The following is a 22541-nucleotide window of genomic DNA, read 5'->3' on the forward strand; positions in this document are numbered from 1 at the left end:
GGGAGAGATGAGATAAGGGAGAGACCAGGCAGTTGTGGTCAAGGGGAAGAAGGGGGAAGAGTTCAGGCGCATGTGGTCACTGGGGAGAGATAAGGGAGAATCTGGGCGCATGTGGTCACTGGGGAGAAATGCGATAAGGGAGAGTACGGGCGCATGTGGTCACTGGAGAGATATGGGAGAGTCTGGGCGCATGTGGTTACTGGGGGGAGATGCGATAAGGGAGAGTCGGATGCATGTGGTCACTGGGGAGGAGAGTCCTGACGCTTGTGGTGACTGGTGAGATATGATATAAGGGAGAGTCAGAGTGCTTGTGGTCATTGGGGAGAGATGAGATAAGGGAGAGTCAGGGAGCATGTGGTCACTGGGGGGAAAGACTATCTAAGGGAGAATCTGGGTGCATGTAGTACCTGGGACGAAATGAGATAAGGAACAGACCAGGCGCACGTGGTCACTGGTGAGAAGGAGAGTCTGAGAACCTGTGGTCAGTGATGAGAGATGAGATAAGGGAGAGTCCAGGCGCTTGTGGTCACTGGGGAGAGTACAGGCATATCTGGTCACTAGGAAGAGATGAGATTAGGGAGAGCCCGGGCACATGAGGTCACTGGGGAAAGATGAAATATGGGAGAGTAAAGGCGCTTCTGGTCACTGGGGGGATATGAGATAAGGGAGAGTCTGGGCACTTGTGGTTACTGGGGAGAGATGAGATACGGGAGAATCCAGGCACTTGTGGTCACTGGGGAGAGATGGGATATAGGAGAGTCCAGGCGCTTCTGGTCACTGGGGGGATATGAGATAAGGGAGAGTCTGGGCACTTGTGGTTACTGGGGAGAGATGAGATACGGGAGAATCCGGGCACTTGTGGTCAGAGAGATGGGGGGATGGGGGGGTGGAAAGAGTCCTGGCGCATGTGGTGATTAGGGAGAGTTGAGATAAAGAAGAGTCTAGGTGCATATGGTCACTGAAGAATTTGGGGAGGGTCTGGTTGCATGTGGTCATTCGGGAGACGAGGCAGTTCAGGGGCTTGTGGTCCCTGGGGAGGGATGAGATAAGGGAGAGTCCGGGAGCTTGTTGTCACTGGGGAGATGGGGGAGAGATGAGCGCATGTGGTCACTGGGGAGAGATGAGATAAGGGAGAGTTTGGGCACTTGTGGTCAATGGGGAGAGATGAGATAAGGGAGAGTCAGGGCACATGTGGTCACTGGGAAGGAGGAGAGTCCTGAAGCCTGTGGTCACTGGGGAGAGATGATATAATGGAGAGTTTGGGCACTTGTGGTCAATGGGGAGAGATGAGATAAGGGAGAGTCCCGGCACTTGTGGTCACAGGGAAGGGGGAGAGTCCGGGCGCATGTAGTCACTTGGGAGAGATAAGGGAGGGTCCGGGCGTATGTGGTCACTGGAGAGAGATGAAATATGGGAGAGTCTGGGCGCATGTGGTCACTGGGGAGAGATGAGATAAGGGAGAGTTTAGGCACTTGTGGTCAATGGGGAGAGATGAGATAAGGGAGAGTCAGGGCACATGTGGTCACTGGGAAGGAGGAGAGTCCTGAAGCCTGTGGTCACTGGGGAGAGATGATATAAGGGAGAGTTTGGGCACTTGTGGTCAATGGGGAGAGATGAGATAAGGGAGAGTCCCGGCACTTGTGGTCACAGGGAAGGGGGAGAGTCCGGGCGCATGTAGTCACTTGGGAGAGATAAGGGAGGGTCCGGGCGTATGTGGTCACTGGAGAGAGATGAAATATGGGAGAGTCTGGGCACATGTGGTCACTGGGGAGAGATGCGATAAGGGAGAGTCAGGGCACATGTGGTCACTGGGAAGGAGAGTCCTGAAGCTTGTGGTCACTGGGGAGAGATGATATAAGGGAGAATCCAGGAGCATGGGGTCACTGGGGGGAGAAGATATATGGGAGAATCTGGGTGCATGTGGTACCTGGGGTGAAGTGAGAAAAGGGAGAGACCAGGCGCATGTGGTCACTGAGGAGAAGGAGGAGAGTCCGGGAACCTGTTGTCAGTGGGGAGAGATGAGATAAGGGAGAGTCCAGGCGCTTGTGATCACTAGGGAGAGTATTGGCATATTTGGTCACTGGGGAGAGTACGGGCGCTTCTGGTCACTGTAGGAATATGAGAAGGGAGAGTCCGGGCTCTTGTGGTCATTGGGGAGATGAGGTACGGGAGAGTCCGGGCGATTGTGCTCACTGGGGAGATGGGGGGAAAGTTGAGTCGCATGTGGTGATTAGGGAGAAATTAGATAAAGGAGAGTCTAGGTGCATATGGTCACTGTGGAATTGGGGGAGGGTCTGGGTACAAGGGGTCATTCGGGACAAGGAGCAGTTCAGGCACTTGTTGTCACTAGGGAGCTGGGGGAAGAGTCCAGGCGAACAGGGCGAGATAAGATCATGGAACGTTCAGTGCGCGTGTAGTCACTGCAGATAGATCGGGAGAGTCCGGTTGCATGTGGTCACTGGGGAGATGGGGGTGAGTCCGGGCGCATGTGGTCACTGGGGAGGGTCCGGGTGCATGTGGTCACTGGGGAGCTATGAGATGAGAGTCTGAGAGCAAATAGTCACTAGAGAGCGATGGCAGAGTCCAGGTGGGCACTGGCAAGAAACAAGATCAGGGAGAGTCAGAGCGCACGTCGTCACTAAGGAGAGTCTGGGAACACGTGGTTACTAGTGACATATGCGATAAGGGAGAGACAGTGCATACATGGTACTGGGGACAAAATGGGAAACATGAGAACTGGTTAAAGACATAGCCGAGATGGTTGTGGATAGAAATGAGGTATACATGGGCATCAGGGAGAGATGTGCAACATATGGGCTGAGGGGTGCAATGAAACACACATGGGGGCTGGTGAAAAGCATAGCAGGGATGGCAGAGCAGAGCTGTGACATATACGGGCACCAGGGAGAGAAGGGTGACAGACTAAGGGGTGCAATGAAAAATGCATGGGCACCGGAGTGAGATGGAAAACACATGCGCTAAGGGGTACAATAAAGCACTCATGGGCACCGGAGTGAGATGAAAAACACATGGGCTAAGGGGTGCAATGAAGAATGCTTGGGCACCAGAATGAGATGGGAAACACATGGGCTAAGGGGTGCAATAAAACACATATGGGCACCAGTGCGAGATGGGAAACACATGGGAACTGGGTAGAGATGGGGCACACATGGGCTCTAGGAAACAAAGAGCAACACATGGGTACAAATGGGCACAGAAGAGATATGTGGCACACTGCAATAAACAAAAAACCCAAAGTTAACCTGAGCACATGTAAAAAGGAACCAGTGGCGAAGTTCTTTAAGTCAGAGCGCAAACTAACAGAACTTCCCAGCATCGCCCTCTGAGAGCCACGTTTACTACACCCCATAATGTACGAAATCAGATAAAAGGGGGATGTCCACCCCACCCTGGGACCCAAGGATACAATGGCTGTAGCATTCATTGAACATTTCACAAACGTACGTAGTAGAAGGTCCGCCGACTTGGGGGGCTGTGAGAAGCAGGCGATGGGCACGCTTAAGTTCTTGATCAAATGTTCTATGAGGCGTGGAGGGAACCTGTGAGGGAAAGAGACATGTTAGGAATTTAAGTGTTAGCTGATAAAACCCAGAAGAGATCTAGAGCTGCTACCAAGGAAAAGAGATTTACGTGTTCGATGCTAGAACTCAGAATAGAGCAGTCACTCCTGCCAAGGAAAAGAGACATTTTAGGTATTTATTAAGAGCAGATGCAACCCAGCAGAGACAAAGAACTCTGCTGTCCCCACACATCGTTATCTTGAGAATTCGTGGAGTTTTCTAACTTTTGTTGGGTGGAGATGAGGCAGTGGTCCATTTGAATATCATAAACATTGCAGACAGTGATCTACCATACAGGGGTGTGGCAGTGCATAGGTCATTGTCTGCAATAATGCCACAGCTGTAGGGAATATGCACTTTCAGGCCTTGGGTAATAGAAAGTACTGTTGTGCTGTGGGCTCTGAAGATGCTCCCATGATACCTAAACAGGACACACTATGTTAAACAGTGAAATCTTGGATCACCTTTGGTAGCCTGGCTCAATAGCAAGGGCAAACCCCAGAGCAATGTATGAGGTGATATTAGTTCAAAGGTTCAAAATAAATAGCCAGAAAGACCAATAGTTGTAATTGTATATGTAGCGCTTACTTATGATGAGGCATGGCAGCGCTTTTCCGCGACTAGCATGCTACTCTGGAACCCAAAAAGATTCATGGCAGACTAGTGTAGGGAAATAGGTGGTTATTTGAGCTGTAGAAATGTGAGTAATGTAATGTTAGTTGTATTGAATAGGATAAAGGAGGAGTAGAAGAGGGGAGAGTCTAGAACATTTTATTTGGGAGATCATAGTAGTAAAATGGGGTTTTGGTTGAGTAAAAAGGAGAGATGGAGGAGGGAAAAGTCTCTAGAAAGGGATTAGGGAGATCATGAGATCATAGTAGTAAAATGAAGTGTGGGATAAGTCAAAGAAGGGATACATGATGGAAGAATTTAGAAAAAAGTTTAGTTGGGAGATCATAGTAGTAAGAGGATGTTCTGGGTAAGCCGAAGTGGGAAGTCTAGAAAGGCTTATTTTGGAGATCATAGAAGTAGAATGAGGTTGAGATGAGTCAGAGAGTGGAGGTAGAGGATATATTGAGAGAGGTATAGTGTGAGAGTAGTGCATTGGAGAGAGTACACTTTTTTATTTATTTATTCTTTCTTCTACAGTAGGAGTAAAGTAATACATGTATAGATACATGACTGCATGGAAAGGGTATCTATGTATAAGGAAGATAATGTATTGAGATTTAAGGCAGTAGTGTAAAAAACACAGACATTCAAGTGTTGCTGTACTTGAAGCTAATTTATTTGTGTATTTTTATGTCACTTTGTTTTAAATAAAACGTTTGAAAAAACAATGATATGAAAGTAAAAACTTTTTTTAAAGACTGGAGAAAGTCCCGAAATCAGACATCTTTCGTTCAATTCCTTACTCAACGACGTATGGTGGGTTTGAAAAGATATGAGGAGGGCAGGCTTTTCTCAAGTCCAAGGTAATGTCTTTGCTGGAATTAGGTTCTTCGAACCACTCACTTTTCAAAACTCTGTAAATATGTTTTCCATTAAACTGGGCACCATTACATCAGTATAGCAGAGACTGCATTTAATCAACAAAAAGTACAAAATAACTTTATGAAAACACACGTTCAACCACTACAATGCCATAATAGAAAGATTGGTCATCGTGTTTTAAATCGCCAGAGTAATGAAACATCCTCTTTACAGGCTTCCATCACATTTTTCAGTCCTTTAATGATCCAGATTTCCGGCTTCATTACTGTCACAACTGCCGCTATAAATTAGATCCACAATTCTGCAAACGGACAGCAATTTATGAATACGTCGATTATGGTTTCTCGATTGAGTGGGCCAGTCGCGCCGAAGAGATGGCCCGAGTGGAGAATCTGGCTACTGCATTTCCCTCACATAAGTTGTACGAGGCAATCACCGACTGAAGAGCTTGGGTGTATGCTTTATGATTCCTGTAGAAACTACAGTTGTTGGCACAGGTATCTGGGTGAGAATCCCAGAAATCTGTCCCACAGCAGCACAGCGGTGGCAATTCAATATTGTGCTGCTGTATCTTCTCTTTCGTCTGAGCTCTTAGTGCATCAATATATCGACTGTTTTCTTTGTTTTTCCGTTTTTTGTCTTGGGTTACTTTCCACTGTCGCTCTTCCTCTTTCAGCTGTGCTACGGCTTTGCTTTCACTCTCCCCAGAATGGGTGTCTTGCAGTTTGGCAAGGGTCCTGATCCCCTGCTCTTCTGCATGCCGATGAAGCTCTTTTTCTATCTTGATCTTAGCGATTCTCTTTTCATGTCGTTTTTGCCTGCGAATTTCCTTTACCTGCTCCCGCTCAATGTCCATAAAAAGTCGTCTGTACATCAAGTACTGATATTCACGTTGTTTTTTGTTATCTTCTAGATCTGTGCTTGGTCGCAGTACAAGTGCAGCTCGATAATCAGTGCTGAATGCTGGTGCTGGGCCTGTGGGGTAGGGTTTTTTCAACAATCGATTACAAATCTTTACAGGCTCTGCTCTACTTTGACAACGATCCTCCTTCCCCACCTGGCTGTTAATCGAAATCTGTTTTTGTAATTCAGCTGGCAGGTCATGATGTCCTTCCACAACATCCTCCTCTTGACAAATGCGATCTGGAGAAGTGCGAGACAAAGGTTTGTCTCTGGTTGGAGAAACCTTCCATATCCCACCAGGAAGTTCTGATGGGCTTTCTCCTTCGTGTACAGTCTTGCAGGCCACCAGGCTACGCCGCACATGCTTCATGGTTTTGCTGAGAGCTCTGGCTTGCTGCTGAAATACTTCCCTCCCATCTTGGCTGCCCTCTTCCTCTGCATCTTCCTCCATGTGGCCCCCAAGCTGTTGTGCATTCACCCACTGGGCCCCAGGACTGCATATGGCCAAGTCTGCATTATTTCGGTACAGACATGTATTCCTTTTTGGGGTCAGGTGCCCAGCAGCATCTGAGGACTGCTGCACGAGTATCCCTTCCTTTTCAGCCGCAGCATAGGACTTCAGAAGCTGCTGCTCTTTCCTCAGCCTTGCATGCTGGTTCACCCTGTGCTTCACCTCACTCTGGAATCGCCTCAGACGTTCCTGCTTCTCTTTCCCCTGCTTGTTTAGTTCCTCCTCCACGTAAAGCGCGGACAGCACAGCCCGGCTCTCTCCTTCTTCCTCCCACCGGTCCCAGCCGCTCTCCACCCAAGCCCCGACCGCCTTCACGGCCTGGGTACGCTCCGCCAGGACCTGCTGGTTCACCACCAGCTGCAGTGTGCGGGGTTTCACCGCTGGGGGCCCCTGGGAGCCATCACAGCGGACGTGTCTATCTGGTCCGGGCGACATCTTCCAGTCCGGAACGAACGCACCGAAACAGGAAACGGACCCTTCAAACCACGCCGCGCTGCCGTGCGTATCACCATGGCAGCACGCACAGCGCGCCGCACGCACGGGTCCTGCACTCGTTGGTGGGAGAACTACCGCGAAAAGGTGACCAATCAGATCATACGGCGGGCAGTAGATCACCATAGCAGCACGCACAGCGTCCTGCACTCATAAAGGGGAAAACTACCGCGAAGTGGTGACCAATCATATCACAGAGTCTGAGACTGATTATTTCTAGTGCTGGATATCAGTTTTGGTATTTTTTCCCATTAAGTTGCTTACAATGCCTCAGTGTTTGCGCTTTTTAAAATAATCCGAAGTAATCATCCTTTTCTTGACAGTTCAGAAATAGCATTCATACTTCTATACAAAAAACATGAATTATAAAAACAAATATTTATTAATTTACTTCTAATTCAGCATCTCTAATGTACTACCCTATTATCTCACCCTATACCTCTCTCAATATAACCTCTACGTCCACTCTCTGACTCACCCGAACTCCATTCTACAACTATGATCCCCAAAATAACCCTTTCTACCCCTCCTTGCACCATCTCACACCTCTTTTAATATTTAGATCTCTCAAACTGGTCTTTCTAAACCACGGGTACTCATAGTACGGCCCGCGGGCCGGCGGCGGCCCGGCAAGCCTTCCGTGGCGGCCCGCGGACCTTACAGACATCATACCTGTGTGTTTTTTACATCGCCGGTTGCAGCAGCGTGGAGCTTCTGGTGCCCGGGCGATTTCCTTTAAAGACCATTAACTTGTAAATGAGGCTTTGTTGAATTTCACCTCTTCTTAGCGCCCCTGATGCAGGGGCGCTAAGAAGAGGTGAAATACAATAAAGCCTCATTAACAAGTGAATGGTTTTTAAAACACCTGTTAAGTGCTTGGGTGCGGCGGCGGCTGTGTGTGTTCTCGGAAGCTGTCTCAGCGCGGGTGAGGTGTCAAAGGGTGAGGAGGACAGCAGGGTGAGGTGACGGAGGGCAGCAGGGAGTGAGAGCAGCAGGTGAGGTGACAGGGGGAGGAAGACAGAGTGCGCAGAGGGAGGAAGACAGAGGGAGTGGGAGAGGGGGAAGACAGAGGGAGACAGATAGGGAGACAGACAGGGAGACAGGGGGAGAGGGAGGGAGACAGAGGGGAGGGAGGGAGAGCGAAAGGGAGACAAACAGTGATTCAGAGAGAGAGAGAGGGAGAGACGGAGAGAGAGAGGGAGACAGAGGGAGGGAGACAGAGAGAGGGAGGGAGACAGAGAGAGGGAGGGAGACAGAGGGAGGGAGACAGACGGAGGGAGAAAGATGGAGAGAGGGAGGGAGACAGACGGAGAGAGAGAGAGAGAGAGAGAGGGAGACAGGGAGACAGAGAGGGAGACAGAGAAAGGGAGACAAACAGAGTGAGTGAGACAGAGGGGGAGAGAGAGAGTGATAGAGAGAGGGAGGGAGACGGAGATAGAGAGGGAGGGAGACAGAGATAGAGAGGGAGGGAGACGGAGAGAGAGAGGGAGACAGAGAGAAAGGGAGACAGAGTGAGTGAGACAGAGTGAGACAGATGGAGGGAGACGGAGAGAGGGAGACAGAGGGAGGGAGTGAGACAGAGGGAGACAGAGGAAGGGAGATGGAGAGAGGGAGGGAGACAGACGGTGAGAGAGATAGAGAAGGAGACAGGGACACATAGGGAGGGAGACATAGGGAGACGGAGACAGAGGGAGACAGGGAGGGATAGGGAGGGAGGGAGAGAGAGAGAGAGGGAGAGAGAGAGAGAGAGAGAGAGAGAGGGAGGGAGAGAGAGAGAGGGAGGGAGGGAGGGAGACAGAGAGAGAGGGAGGGAGGGAGACAGAGAAAGGGAGACAAACACAGAGAGGGAGACAGAGGGAGAGAGAGAGAGATAGAGGGAGGGAGGGAGGGAGGGAGAGGTAGGGAGACAGACTGAGACAGACAAGAGGGAGACAGAGGGAGGGAGACAGACAGAGGGAGGGAGACAGAGAGAGGGAGAGGGAGGGAGACAGAGAGAGGGAGGGTGACAGGGAGGGAGACGGAGAGCGAGGGAGGGAGACAGAGAGAGGGAGACACAGTGAGGGAGACAGAGGGAGAGAGAGAGAGGGAGGGAGACGGAGCGTGAGATAGATAGATAGATAGATAGATAGATAGATAGATAGATAGATAGATAGATAGATAGATAGATAGATAGATAGATAGATAGATCGATAGATAAAGATGTGTGAATGCCGGGTCTGGTGGCTCAGTGGACGAAGGCGTCCGCTGCAGGGGCCTGTGTTCAACCTCATGGTCATAGTTTTTTTTGCTCTAGCCCCGCCTCCTCCCCCACTGCCCCCGCCCCCACCGGTGCGGCCCTCAGCCACAAACCACACTGTAAATTTGACCCCCGAGAGAAAGTTTGTGAGTACCCCCTGTTCTAAACCCTTCCCTCTGACTTTTCCACCTTCCCCCTTTACTCATTCCAAACCTCCTCTACTGCTATGATCTCCAAAAAACACTTTTTTCGCTCCACTATCCTTTTCACACCAACTACCAGACTCACAAGTCCACTGCTCAAATTAATTTCATATTTCCCTATACTAATTCACCACTAAGGCTTTTTGAGTTCCGGAGTAGCGTGCTACTCACCGAAAAATACCTTGCCGCCTCATCAGGGGTAGTAAGCTCTATAAAAATGCAATCACAATTACAATGTCTGACGTTTTAACACACTGGAATAAAACACAAACTAGATCTACTTTAAAAACCCACCAGTAATTTACTTCCAAACTTTAAGCACAGAGCAGACATACAGAGTAGTACGAAGGACAACAACAATGAGAGACTTTCTGTGCTGACATCACCCTACGGATGGGAAATCTGCCACACACAGAAGACCTTCTATGATCAAATAGTTAATTGGGTGTTACGTGAAATGTGATTGTAGCCTAGCTTGAGGTGGGTTGTAAGGCAGCCGCAAATGTCCCACCAGTAAAAGACCTGCACATTATGGCTGGCCTCCAGGAAAAGCATCAAGCCCCCACCATTATGTTTACCCCCCGGCACCAGAGCTCCTGAAAATCAACAATAGAGATTTAGAGCTTCAGGACACTTTTGGTGTCTGACAGGACAGCATCCTGTGTCAGAGATCTCGGGCTCTTCTGTGCTACGTGTGAGCAGGTCATCCAGTTCTTGTTTTTACTTTGCATTCTGGTACTTGCAAACAACCTGGGTTTGCCCATTATAGGCAGATCTTTCTGTTTTCCTAATGCAGAGGTACTCATGTGGGGGCTACAAACACTGCCAGGAACCTTGATTCGGGGATTCTGGGGAATCAGAGAGAAGAAGAAACAATAATACTGAGGCTCGTAATGTCTCAACAACAAGAGTCCTTACATTGCCTGGTAGAATGGCTGCACCTCAATGGAACTACAAGTCCCATGAGTCAGAGCGGTTCCAGGAGCGCAAGTGACTTCATTGAGAAGGCAGGGAAGAGCCCATCTATAAAGGCATTTCCGCATTACCGCACACTACTGATTATTTGTTTCAAAGCAGCGGTCAGAGTTTTGCAGTAGCACGGTGCAGTGGGTGTAAGGGTTCTTAAGCATTAACATTAGTTCTGCATCTGCATACATGCCAATAGACCCGATTCAGGCGGGAGACTACCGATTTTTCAAGCCAAAAATGGCTTTATTTTAGCTGTCTCCTGCCTGAAATTGCATTTTCTACAATAGAAGTCAATGGGGAATTTTCTTTCTCCTAATTTTTTATGTTAAATCTCCCACTTCCCTCTCCTAAAATGTTGGCATGTATGCATGTGTGCTGTATGTCTGTTCTTCCAGGAGGGTGACACCGCCACCGTACTTTTTGTGCAACTGCGTATGCTGCGTATCAGGAATGCAGCTCCTTTCTGCGTTCAGAGATGATTTCTTTCTTTCCATTGGTGAGTCTTGTGTTTCCCTGCAGCCTTGCGAGGAGGAAATGAAGAGCTCTTAGCATAGAGCACATGATTCTTTGCAGCCCGTTTTGATTGTTATCCGAAGAGGATCAGTACGCTGTTATTACATAAATTTTCATTGGATATACCACGTTTCAGAAGATGTTTGTTTAAAGGGAAAGACTAGTGCCGCATGCACAGATCCTTCAGATTGGAAGGCAACAGATATGAGTTTTAGTATTTCTTGAATAACATAGCTTGGTGGCTTTGCCAATTTCAACAATTCCTTTCCTTTGCTCTATGATAAGAATATGTGATGCATTGATAGTGGAAGGAGCAGTGGTGTAGCTAGCCCTTTGGCCGCTCGTTGCGGTCTTTGCATTTGCCCCCCGCGGACGCATTGAAGAGTGGGGTGGAGGGTTCGTGTGCTGGCGAGATTCCGCCAATTGCTGCCCCCGACGGGCGCAGTGTAGTTGGGGGAACGGGGGCGATTGCCGTCCCAAGACGACAAGCAAGAGTGGGAGGAGGTCAGGCCGCCCCCACAACTCGTGCTGCCCGGGGCGGTCTGCTTCCCCCCTTTGCTACGCCTCTGGGAAGGAGTGGTAACATTCTGCTTGCTTTGTTTTGCCACCTTAACAAGGGTTTCCATGGGAGTTCCTGGGTAATCTCTTCCCCTGTGGCACGAGGCGGGTGGTATGTTATGGTAGGTGCTTGAATCGTATCATATAACAATATCATTATTGTCTGCGGGTTAAAAAGCTTGGTCACAAGAATCCTTTATCTCATGTTCTTCCAGAGAATCATCATAATTGACATTGTGCAAGCCCACATATGTTCCAGTGATCCTCACAAGAAGCTGGACACTTGATTTTTATGGTTCTCTTTCAGGTACTATCTATTGGTGTAAACATAATATATATGTTCTGCTAGAAATACAAATCACTGATCTTGTATTTCGTTTTTCTCTTTAGATCGCCCTCCCAGCTGTTCCCTCCCTTCCCTCGCCTCACTTGATCACCTCAATAGTCTACACTATTGTAGCATACAGACTTGAGGCTAACGAGAGGTGGACCATTCTGAGCACCGTTCCGATCCTGAGTATTCAATAAGCGACTGGGTGTTGGGCGAGTTGAAGTGCTTGTCAGCACTTTTGTGCGCAAGTGTGCGGCGGAGTGTGTTGTCCTTCTTCTGCTGTATATGTTGCTCATGGAACATGGAGAAAGTGGGGCGTTTGTTGTGTCTGTGTCAGCTGGGTACATTAGTAGTGTTATGTATATACTTTGCATATGAGTGTTGTGAGGACAGGTTTTTTGTTAGTCTGGTCAATGGAGTTTGGAGATAAAGTAATGTATGGTTAAACTTTCCATTTTTGTTTAGTTTATATCTCGCAACTTACTTACGGGTGACAGGGAAACTCTTCGAAGAGGGTTCTGTGCCCCGGCTATAGAATAACTCAGCATTCGTGATTACATGTCCTGCAGGCATAAATGTTTGGTATCCCTTTGAGTGTGCAGACGTGGCGGTAGGGCCTCAAATCCAAGGAACTCACAATACTTCAGATCTTGGACCTTTGAGTAATGGCAGTCCCAACCTAGGGGTTGTCTCATTTCTTTTGTTGACAAAGGTGTATGCAGCCTCTTGTCTTGCCCTATCACAGAATTGCCCCAGAGGGCTCACAACTAGGGCAGAGGTGCAATGTTTGCATTATAGAAATTAAGGAACGCATATTAGTGCAACTTGGATGTACAAGAAATGCACAGAATTCATAACCCCAATAAAGGGCAAGTTTGGCCCTGCATGTGGGTAACATATGCTGCCTATGTGTATCCTGCAAACACTTAAACTGTGACTGGGCAACAGAAGGTGAGCAAAGAAAGGGTCGAATCTGCAGAATCACTTTTGCTGCATACACAAAGAGTCAATATTTAAACAATGTTCAGGGAATGGCAATTTTCAAGCTAGCACTTCACACATAAAGGGCCAGATCCCATAAAGCAATTTGCAGATTCATAAAACATCCTGGTGAAGAGATACATTTGTTCCAACCTGGCCCACGCAAGAAAATGAAGTATAGTAAGCAATTGCTTTGGGTCTGATTGAAAAGGGTTCACAAAAAAAGTAAAACATTTGCTCCATAAAGTTACTTCTTTGTTTTGGAGCAAATGTCGGATGTTTTTGGAATTCTCAAACACTCCCAGGATCGGACCTGGAATCTATGACAGTCACAGGTCTCTTTGGTACTCAACTCAAATACATTTTCCTCATTCATTATTATATAACTTGTATAATTTTGCCTACATAGATTGAACATGAACATGAATTTGCACCTCTAGTTTTTTTGTTTCTTAAAGGAAAATACTTTCACCAGTAGAGAAATTCATTCCTCTTCACCAGATCAATTTTGTAAACGCTCTTTCTCCTGCCCTTGCCGGTATTTAATCTGCATGGGCCTGATTCACAAAGGTAAATGTATACTTTTGTGTAAATTTATGATTGTTTGCTATTCACAAAGGTATTTTACTAGTAGTATCTTTATGACTGTGGAGTCACAGTACACAAAAAGATAGGACATACCATGTATTTCCAGCGTGGAACTCTACCTGTAACCCGTATGTGGATACCCACAAACCCACATGTATTTTGGGTGTTTATGAATTTTTGCTGGTTAATCCATGCAGGAACAGTTACTAAAGACCCGCTAACCCAGGATTTGTGAATTTATAAATTTCCACCATAAAGGACTCACTTTTATCTTTGAAAATCTTACTTCGGACGTTGAAAGCCCATCATTCCCGAATCTATGAACCAGGATTGAACTGTACTCTTTCAAATGTTCTTTAGTTCACAAACATGCCTCCAACCATGCCTTGGTTTTACTTATTTTTGAAAGAAAACACACCCCTTACTGTTCAACAATATGGAGAGTAGAAGGATAATTCACACACAATTAGTACGTTGGTTACTTGATATTAAGAAGTTGTCTTCTTGGGGTTTGGTGGAGTGACCAGATGACTCCTTGTCTCTGGGACATAACTTTTCCACTCCTTATCTTTTGTTTAACAGATAATTGTTTTGAATTGGTCTGCCCCAAGACTACAACTCCTAGAATGCACTGACAAGTTGAAGAAAAGGACATAATTCAAGGTACGCAAGTGGAAAGGAATCATCAGGTAGTCCTAGGCTTGTGGTCTGTGGAAAAAGTGAAAGTTTTGGTGCTCCACAGATCAATGAGCATTTTACAAGAATGACTCATTTACAGATGGAACTGATGTCAATGTTTGGGTTGGTATTTTTTACGATGCCAGGGAAGGTTATCCGAGGAGGTTGGATTGCAGTCATAAGAGCTCTTGCTCAACATGTTTGACTGGCTTGTAACTTCTCTGAGCTGGAAATGGTACCTAATCTGGGCAAGTCTCGTCTTTTCTGGAAAGGTGCGGCTGGGACACCTCAGCCCCAAGTCTTTTCCCATTCGTAAAATGACCATGTGGTGGAGCTTGGATATTAGAAGCAATATTACCCGGATCAGTGGTCTTCAAACTTTTTAATGACCCCCCCCGTGGAAAAAATAATAATCGCCCCCACCCCTTAGAATTTTTCACAATTAGTCTATTAAATTAGCTATGTTTAAATATGTTTAGACTTATTTTAGTTATGCAGTTAAGCTCTGTTACTCAGTGGCGTAACGAAAGTTTAAGGGGCCCCCCTGCAAGGTACACAGAGGGGCCCCCCTCCGGATTCTATACGGAACTCTCAGGCTTGAGTACAGTGCTGAGGGGGACCCCTGCAGCTCAGGGGCCCACCCACACTGCGGGGGCATGTGTTACGCCCCTGCTGTTACTGTTTTACAAATGCAATCAAAGATACGATTGCCAAACATACTATTCTGGTCAGGCAGTCCTAACTAACGTGTAAAAGTAACCGCAGTGTGATTATTAGAAATGGGGGTGGGGGTTTTGAAGAATATTTGGTGTCATTCCCTATTGACACATAATTCCAGCTAGGAAATAAATGTCAAAAGATGTTATTGATGGCCCATTACAGAGCAAATGACTGCAGATCTTTTCCTCTTAAAACAAAGTACGGGTATCAGCATTTGCTTCTTTTGACCAGAGCCTGATGCCCCCCTGAGATCACTTGAGGCCCGCTTATGGGTGTCCGGCCCCCCGTTTGAAGACCTCTGGCCTGGATGATGCTGAGGGACACTTCAACAATGGGTCAATACTGGGTCTAAAAATCTCAGTCCTCTTGGGCACAATTTGTGAAGGATCCCAAGAGTCTGTGCAACTGGTCCAAAAGTCTTTCCCTTAGTCCACAAGAAAAGTTTTTGCCAAATTTTTATCAGGCAAACCCCAATGATTGCAGGTCATGGAGTTGTAACACAACACATGGGATTCTGGCGGGAGTTTTGCGTGTTCCACTGCACTTCTTTTTAACAGTGTATTTTTATGGCAGCGTAACAGTGGTATTAGAAGGGAGTGCAGGTGGGTCTGACGAGTGATATATAGATGAGCTTTACTGTTTAGTACCGGTGCACCTGAAGCTGAGGACAGGGAGGACTGTACAGTGTGGCCAGCATCTCCAGTCTGTCTCACCATCTGCCCAGATGCTCTTTCTCCCAGATGAAACAGCCTTCACTCACTAGTTGTTTACGTGCCATTGTTCGGGTGATAAAAAAGACATAGCAACACTCCACGGTCTCAAACCCAAGGATGTGGATTATTTCTATATCATCTCTTACATTCATATAGCCATATTAACATTTTGACGAAACCTTATATAAGGATCGCCATCTATATCAGTGACGCCTACAGTAAGCATCGAGGTGCAACCTGCTCGATTTCACACCAGTCGGTACAATATCCAACTTAGCGTCATCCGACTTTAAAAATCTGGTCAAGTACCAAAAACCTGAAGTTTTCAATGTCGAGGTAGCTAAGTCAAGTGGCTGTTGATGACCTCACATCCTCTAAGCCCTAAATATATGCAAAAATATTGTCTCACTGGGTATAGATTTTGTATTGCAATCTCGAATGAGACAATGTTTTGGTAAAAGAAATTCAGGACATCGTATTCCAGTCAGACAATATTTTGATCACAATATTCTGGTGCCATTCCAAGAGGTTCACCAGTGCATAATTTGTTTATTTAGCCGGTACCACCACTCATTTTGGGTGGACCAAACATTTTACGTCATCAGACTTTGACCCAGAGCAAGACAGAAAGGTGGAAAAGAGAGAAGGAAGGGGCAGATAGGGGGACAGTGACAAAGGAAGGATATAGGAATAAAAAGAGTCTGCAAGAGTGAGAAAAAGAGACAAGAAGTGTTGGATGGTGGAAGAAAGAGTCTTGAGGTACAGCCAAAACAAGGCCGCTTTGGTGTGTTCAGCAGTCCTGGCATTTGGAAGCACTGGTGGTAAACTTCTAAGAAAAACATTGGGCTACTGCACTCCTTGGAGTAATAGTTGCGCTCTACAAATAATCTACATAGACATAGACTGCACTATTATAAATGAAGCAAAATGTGCTCACAGACAGCTAAAGCTGTCAGGCCAGACCTAAATAGTCAGTAGACGAGAACAATCTTCTAGACAAGCAGCAAGCACAAGAACTCATGTCAGATGGAAGGCATTAGAACAGAACGGAATGGTTTGCAACTTTGGAAGTTTAACCCACATCATTCATATAATTATGGGCTATATATAAAGCAAAGCATGTAAGCTTTCACACGGATTCAAGAAATATTTCTGCTGTGTCAAGTTTCAAAATATCCATAACTGACTTTTAAATAAGTGTAAACCTTATGACCTGTAGTTGCTGGTCCCCAGAAGAGACTGCAACATACTGTTTGTTTACAAACACCAAGGGCCCCCATTGTTAGGGATATTTTGAAACTAAATACAGAAGAAATATTGCTGGAAGCCTTGAAAAAGCTTCCATGATTCACTTGCTGCCATGTGAGCGAAACACGTGTCAGCGGTCCAACCCTGGAGGAGAAGCGATGAGTTCTATCTAAGTGCTTGGTTATCAAGAATGTTGAATTCTAGGACTTACAGCACTTGCTTGAGAAAGAAGAAGCCTTGGGGGTTCTCACCAGATTACTGTGGATTCATAATTACATATTTTTGGAAAACCTGCAGCTACACCCTGAGTTGTAAACAAGCACTAATCACAATAAAGTGTATTGCACAAACTCAAGGACTTTCATATATTGGGTCATTTTATCTGCTTAGGCAGTTACCATCCTTACAGGTTACTCATTTGGTTCACCTCCTGCTTCACTGATGAGTCTTGTTTTGAAATCAACAAGGAGACAGACAATGAAAGTAAGAAAGGAAATGATTTGAGGTCATTTTCCACTGTGGTGCTCAAAGTTTATCTTGCAAAGTTTTTTCCTTCACTTTGATCTTGAAATACAATTAAACTCATCTTTTTACTAATGTTCCTTAGGAGGGATTTTAGATTATCTTTTAATTAACATTTGAAGGTTTTCCAAAGTTAAGAAGCGAGCACTCACGTTTAGGTCTGGCCTAAAAACAGCTTTAGCTGTTGCCCAGCCTCGGCTAATACAAAAAACATAAATAAAAATACAGCTATAAAATCAACCATAGAGGGTTTTGGGTCATCATCTTCTGGTCTTTTCACCTGTCATTCACAATTTGCTTCTGCCTGCCAGAGCAAACAGCATGGATCAATGGGTCATCCCTCTGCAGGCGTTAGCTCCCTTGCACAGTGGGTTACGACATTTTGCCTTATCACATCTGCACATCTGCCTAAAAAGAAGCACACGTCAGTGCCACGGTTGATGGGCCAATAGTTTACTTGGCCAATGCTTTTTTTTAATCCATTTTTTAAATCTTATTTAGGTCTTGCCCCCAAACATCTTTCCACTGCCTCTCAAAGATTCCCTGTGGACCCTACTAAAGCTTACAGTGGGCCATGGCTATCTCGTTGCTTACTACTGATTGGGCTTTTGTCAGTTTCCTTTGCATGATTCTTATTGGATAGCTTTTTTTCCTCCCCTTGTGTTTGCCCCCTCCCTTGGAGCATGCCTTCTCTATCATCCTTTGATTGGATGGCGATTGTCTTGTAGCCACTTCTCACCTTCAGGTGACTTATTTTCAATTTCAGCACTTCATGACAGAATGTGTGTTTTCCTGCTCTCTCTCTTATGTGCTGCTTGCCCCCTCCTAATTTCACTCCCCCCTCACATGCTCCTTGTTGGTTCTTCCAAGCCCACCTTGTCCATCGTTTCCACCACCACAACTTTTTTTAATTTTATTTAATATTTTTATTTCTTTACTCCTCCCTGCCTTAAGCTGCTCTGTTGCTCGCCCATGTTGGCTTCTGCCCAACCACTCCCGTTGTGGTTGACTAGAAAACCCCCCATCTTTTTTTTGTTTTTTTGGGAGCCCGGCAGATGCCACTTGGTGCTGGGCTCGTTGCTTTCGACCACATTATGGAATCCCCCATCTTGGATTGGTAAATTAGAAAAAGAAACAAAATGTCGGCTGTGTTATGTTGTATCTACGCTCATCCATAAGGACTCGTGTGGCGATACATCATCACGCTGGAATGCCACAGCATCATGGTGCATACATGCACACTTGTGCGTACCTGTCATTGTAATTTTTTTTGCCTATGCTGCACAGCATTTGCAAAAAAATGTTTTGCTGATGCTGCACAGCTTTGCCAATGTTTGTTTTATTTTTTAATTATCATGTGTGTTTTACCTAAGTCTTTAAGTTACAATAGTTCAATGCAAATAGTATATTTTCTTTGTGGCAATAACATTTTTAATTTCAAGGGTTCTGCGTTTCAAAACTAAAAAATGTTTCTATATTCGTCCCAAGACATCTTCATACTGTTCTACTAAAATCATATGAGATCGTTTTTCTTACTTAAAATATTTATTGCAACCTTATTGCCATCACTTTGAGGTATCAGCATGTTTACTTTTTCCTTCTTTTAAGATTCGTAACATATGCTTTCAAAAATATGCTTTAAAAATACATTTCGCAGCAGCTTGCCATGCCAAGGCAAAGACAATTAGCTTTGCCAATGCTTATTCAGCATCGTGATGGGGTGCTGCTGCCAATGTATTCTCTCAGAATTTGAAAGAGAGCATTTCCTATTTCTGATTTATATGACCAAAGTGATATATTTACTGTCCTTTGGGGCTGAACTGCGTTCACTGTTCGTTTCTTCACGGACCAGATTGGGTGGATATTAATTAGTCACCTTCATAGCACAGGCCACTGACCTTTGACCCCCTGCTTGTTTCACTCCCGCATTGACAGTGACGTGCAAGGCTGGCCCAGCACACGGCTGGGTGGTTCAATATCTCACATGGCTCTGTATAGAATCTGTCCTCTGGTCACTCAAGGAGGTGCAATTAGTGGTGGCTGGCCTACCGGGGAGTGGGCAGACACGGGGGCAAAATTAAATAAAAAAGACTAACCGAATTACATCCTCGGCTCCACAGCTCTTCTTTCGCTGACGCCCACGGGGACAGGATGCTGCAACTCCATTACTAAATCCTGGCGCTGCTCTCATGCTGTGAAAGCAGTGCCCTGATTGGAGGGAGCAGCCTCACTCGGTGCTCCACAGCACCCTGGAGGACTGCACGTACTCTACTCCAGCTGTTTTAAGACAGCTGGATTAGAGGTTTCAACTTGCGCATGTCTGGCTGGTCATCGCAAGACGGTCGCCCAAAGGGACTTGCACGCTTTGAAAAGTGCATTTCCAGCCCTCCCTCCTCCCTGGTGCTGTCACTCAGCCCGCTCCCATCCTGATGCTCTGTTTGGAATGGGGGATGAAAAATAAAACGGTAATAAATTACAATTTTATTTTTCATCTAGGGGACTTGGGAGGGGGGAATTTAAGTGGGGTGATACACCTCCACTCCAACGGAGGATCTGCCCCTGCGTTCAATGTGTGTTACTGGGGGCGTTCCACTGCAACAACCATTTTTAGGTCTCGCCTACGCAGCGACCATGCACTGCTTAGGAGGGCCTTTAGCCATCGCTCTGCTCAGTTTCAAGCACACACTCGTGCTTGTGGCGGCATCCACCTTGCGAGAGTGAGCAGCGACACGCATGCTAATTGGCTGTTGCTCGCTCCCGCAAGGCGGATGGTGCCACAAGCACGAGTGTGCTTGAAAACAGCTGCATTAGTCATTCCCTCGTGCACGGCTCTCTCTCCTGAAACCAGCTCCGGTTACACTTTCTCCTTCTTCTCCTTATTTTCAAATACCATATTCATTCAGTTGGTGTGTTTGTTTGCTTTCTCCTTCCTGTCTTTAAACTCGCCCCCTTCGTTGTAGGTGTTGTGCTTCCTTGACCAAATTTTATAGGCAAACGGAAACTGGGATTGGAATTTAAACCAAAGGGTTTAGAGGCAAGGATTGTTTTTAAACTGTAACGTAGTTGAGTAGTTTGCTCTTTAAAACGCAGTTTGCTGTAGGTTGGTGTTTTACTGCCTCAAGCTCTATTGGCTCCTTTTTGTTGTCCGAAACGCACTGTAAAATGTGAGTGCACTAACACACGAAATGTAAGAGCCGAGTGAGCAGTGACTCCAGGCGCTAGCGAGGCGAGTGCTCATTTGAAAGAATAGTTTGTGTCACGGTGATACATTTACATTTACCTGTTTATGCCATAAAAGCATGGTTATCTCTGCCCCAGCAGCTGACAGCGTGTATGTGGCCACCGCATGCAACCTTTCCCAGAATCCTTCTCACGTGCACAGGCTCATTAAAGAGTCCTTGTGTAACGTAACTAGAGCTCAGGTAAAGCGCTTCAAAACCTTCGACTCAAGGTTGCGCTATATTAATCTGTCTAAAAAAAAAGTTAAATGACCTGTCCCTGTTCCAATACAGGGAGAGGCATACTGTAAACAGCGCTGCAGGTGGGGCCTGCAGCTTCGTGGTGTTTGAAGCACAGCCCTGTGTATGCAGCGCATCTAATGCTCCAAGCACAGCCCTGTGAATGCAGCGCACCTAATGCTCCAAGCACAGCCCTGTGACCGCAGCGCACGTAATGCTCCGAGTTCCGTGCAGCGCGTGCACCAGGTAAAGTTTATAAAGGTGGGGGTGGGGGGTGCGGTGTTGTTGCAAGGGCAGTTTCATAATCGGGGCAGAAGAGCCTAACTATAGTAGAGAGGGGAAAAGCGCAGGTGTACAGCGGATCAACGGCTGGGCGACGTAAAACACATTCACAAAGCCAATACATTTGGCATAGGTGAAACCTTCTAGCTTTGCCACTCTAACTATTTTGGAGCTTTTTTGCAGAAACATTTCAGATTCTAAGGGGCATATGTATCAAGCGATTTTGTATTCGCAAACGCTGCGATTCGCCAAAAAACAGCGTTTGCGAACACAAAATCGCAAAATGCGATGTATGAGCCATTTTCGCATTGCATTATTAAGGAATCGCTAATTTAGTGATTCCTTAATTTTGCGTAAGCATTTAAGGAATCGCAAATTGCGATTCCTTAAATGCTATGTAACACGCACCCAAGTTGTGCGAATTCTCCTTAAGAAATCGCAAATTACCACCAACTTCAAGTTGGTGGTAATTTGCGATTTCTTTGAAAAATGCAATGTTTTGGCATTTTTCAAAGTGCCATGTGGCGCCATATGCGCACACATGTTCACTTCAGGGGTGCATCAGGGTGTCATTATGACACCCTTGCACCTTTGAAATTATTCTCAATTTGCGATTAGCAAATTGCAATTCGCAATTTGAGAATTACTTCCCATTCATTCCTATGGGCCTCCTGGCCCATAGGAATGAATGGGAAGGTATTCCTTAATTGCGATTTCGCAATTTGCAAATCGCAATTAAGGAATATTAAGAATTCGCAAAATATGTGCGAATTTTTAAATACATCCCGTTTTGCAATTCTCAAATAGCGATTCTCAAAAAATCGCTATTTGAGAATCGCAAATACGTTTTTTGATACATATGCCCCTAATTGCTTTCATATAAAGCCTTTGCAAAGCCATACAGAAAAACAACACACAACTAACAAAACAATGTATTGGATTTTAAAAAACTTTAATAACACATTAGCCGCATCACACTACGCACATAATTAATATCATTACAATTGTGTTTTTGGGGACGGGGGTAAACTTACAAATACCACCAACATACACACCAGCAAAAAACACTACACACATATACCAACAACACACATCATATCACAACTCACGGCTACATTCCATAGCATGCCACTGCCCTAACGTCACTACACTAAGCACAACTTGCACACAAACTTTACAGTATTAAACACAGCAGCTACATTACTCTACAACATACCTTAAAAACATTGCCAGTATCTCTGGCTAAACACTATTAAGGTCCCAAAGGCGAGACCTATTGGCTATGCCAAGGCCTGTTTGTTATGCTGCCCCAGATTTACAAGGATGTGTAAATCTGAGGCAGCACCAAAAACTAACGCCAAACAATAGCAGATGCTAGAATGGTGCAAGGAGGGGAAATACTTTTATTTCTCCTCGTTTTTGCTTTTTCTATGTGCGCTGTATTCTGCAGCACTCATAGAAGTAGCAAATCACCGTTATTCATGGTTTATGTGCAGGAAGGTGACCCTTCCTGCACATAAGCAATCATTCCCTGCAACTCAGGCACCCTGGACACTATGG

At 46.0% G+C, this 22541-nt stretch overlaps 2 protein-coding genes across 3 annotated transcripts in view; both read right to left on the reverse strand.

Annotated features, from left to right (window-relative positions):
* Positions 1–22541, reverse strand: part of SLC51A (solute carrier family 51 member A) — a 151949-nt gene that overhangs the window by 59220 nt on the left and 70188 nt on the right. For both annotated transcript variants that reach the window (XM_085635982.1, XM_085635981.1), the window contains exon 2: positions 3466–3560. In XM_085635982.1, the coding sequence (XP_085492108.1) occupies positions 3466–3560 (95 nt within the window). The remainder of the gene's footprint in view (positions 1–3465; positions 3561–22541) is intronic.
* On the reverse strand, positions 4848–7446 carry CCDC15 (coiled-coil domain containing 15). Its single transcript, XM_085635980.1, has one exon. It carries the CDS (start codon positions 7105–7107, stop codon positions 5410–5412), a length of 1698 nt encoding a protein of 565 aa, XP_085492106.1. The 5' UTR covers positions 7108–7446; the 3' UTR covers positions 4848–5409.

The sequence above is a fragment of the Triturus cristatus genome, chromosome 11, assembly GCF_964204655.1.
Source record: "Triturus cristatus chromosome 11, aTriCri1.1, whole genome shotgun sequence".
Lineage (NCBI taxonomy): Eukaryota > Metazoa > Chordata > Amphibia > Caudata > Salamandridae > Triturus > Triturus cristatus.